The 1,329-nt window shown below is 38.5% G+C and overlaps 1 protein-coding gene across 1 annotated transcript in view; it reads left to right on the top strand.

Annotated features, from left to right (window-relative positions):
* The window catches only part of LOC116101333 (interferon-induced very large GTPase 1-like), a 46,751-nt gene that overhangs the window by 29,139 nt on the left and 16,283 nt on the right, over window positions 1-1,329 (top strand). The window contains exon 4 of the mRNA XM_031384920.1: window positions 4-1,324. Within this exon, the coding sequence (XP_031240780.1) occupies window positions 4-1,324 (1,321 nt within the window). The remainder of the gene's footprint in view (window positions 1-3; window positions 1,325-1,329) is intronic.

Below are 1,329 nucleotides of genomic sequence, written 5' to 3'. Positions count from 1 at the left end.
AAGGACAAAAATATTGTGGAAAGACTAAAGATAAAGTCTGGAGAAACATTTAAAATCATGTATGACAAACATATCCAAATGAAAAAGAAATATGGTATAATTCCAAAGAGTTTAGAAACCTGTCATAAAGAATCCATCAACAAGACTACTAACAACATTTGTTCAAAATTTACTGAAACACTTAAAAGCATTCAGAAACAAAAGCTTGATTACAGTCAGAATTACTTTCATGAAATCTTGAGGATCATAGAAAATGAGCTGAAATCTGAAAACTGTGAGGGAGACTACACATTTACCAGAGACTACAACATTGACTTGTCCTTGTCGTTATTCCAAAGAGCATCCAAGGATTTCAAGAATATGCATGAGGCATTCAAGAGTGCGAATGACCCTGTGAACTATCTAGAGAGAAAGAAAGATGATTTCTTTATGAGTTTTAAGATCTCCTGCCAAGGTGCTACCTCAATTACATCCTTTGTTGACTTCCTATGGCTCAAGCTCACTCCTGCTATTTCTGCCGCCATATGGGAAATGATGGGCCCTAAAATAGCTGGAGACATGCGAGCCACCTGCCCTGAATTCAATGGAAACAGAACTAACCTGGAGAAACATATTCTCTACTCTCTAGCAAAAGAAGAAAACTTTGATAAATACTGGCAATACCTTCATCATCCAGAATCATTTTTCAGGGATTACATTACAGACCATATTACAAGATACTGTTTGGAAAAAGAAAGTGAAAAAATAAAAACTTTTTTAAAGCTAAGTTTAGGTGACATCAAGAATGCCATCCTGTCTGCCATTCATGAGTCCACAGCAGTAGCTAAAGATAAAGGCAGCACTGCATCTGGCTGGCTGGATTTGTTCTGTGACCACCTAGGGAGCAACCTGATCTTTCCAAGAAGAGACCTGGTAAGCATTGAGCACCAGGAGATAACAGATACTGAGTTTCTGAAAGAAGCCATGAGCACAGCTTTGGATCCTGCAATGAGAAAAGTAGAAGAGGACTGTTCAAGTAAGCCCATGGATGAAATGATTCCTGAAATTGAGAAAATTCTCTCAGAGCATCTCTGTGGCTGCTGGAAACAGTGTCCTTTTTGTAATGCAATTTGTACAAACACCATTCCCCAACATGAAGGAGACCACAGTGTACCATTCCACCGTCCTCAGGCTGTCCGTGGTTGGCATTATTATGAAACAGAATACTTTGCCACTGATTTTTGTACTAGTGATGTAGCAAGTGATAATTTCTTTATTTTATGTGACCTCCAAAAATTCCCATACAAGAAATATCGAGAAGCAGGAGGTGATTTTGCCACATGGAGCATC

This window comes from Mastomys coucha, unplaced genomic scaffold, assembly GCF_008632895.1.
Source record: "Mastomys coucha isolate ucsf_1 unplaced genomic scaffold, UCSF_Mcou_1 pScaffold21, whole genome shotgun sequence".
Taxonomy (NCBI): domain Eukaryota; kingdom Metazoa; phylum Chordata; class Mammalia; order Rodentia; family Muridae; genus Mastomys; species Mastomys coucha.
The sequence above is the reverse complement of the archived record's forward strand: the minus strand, read 5'-3'. Positions and strand labels throughout refer to the sequence as shown.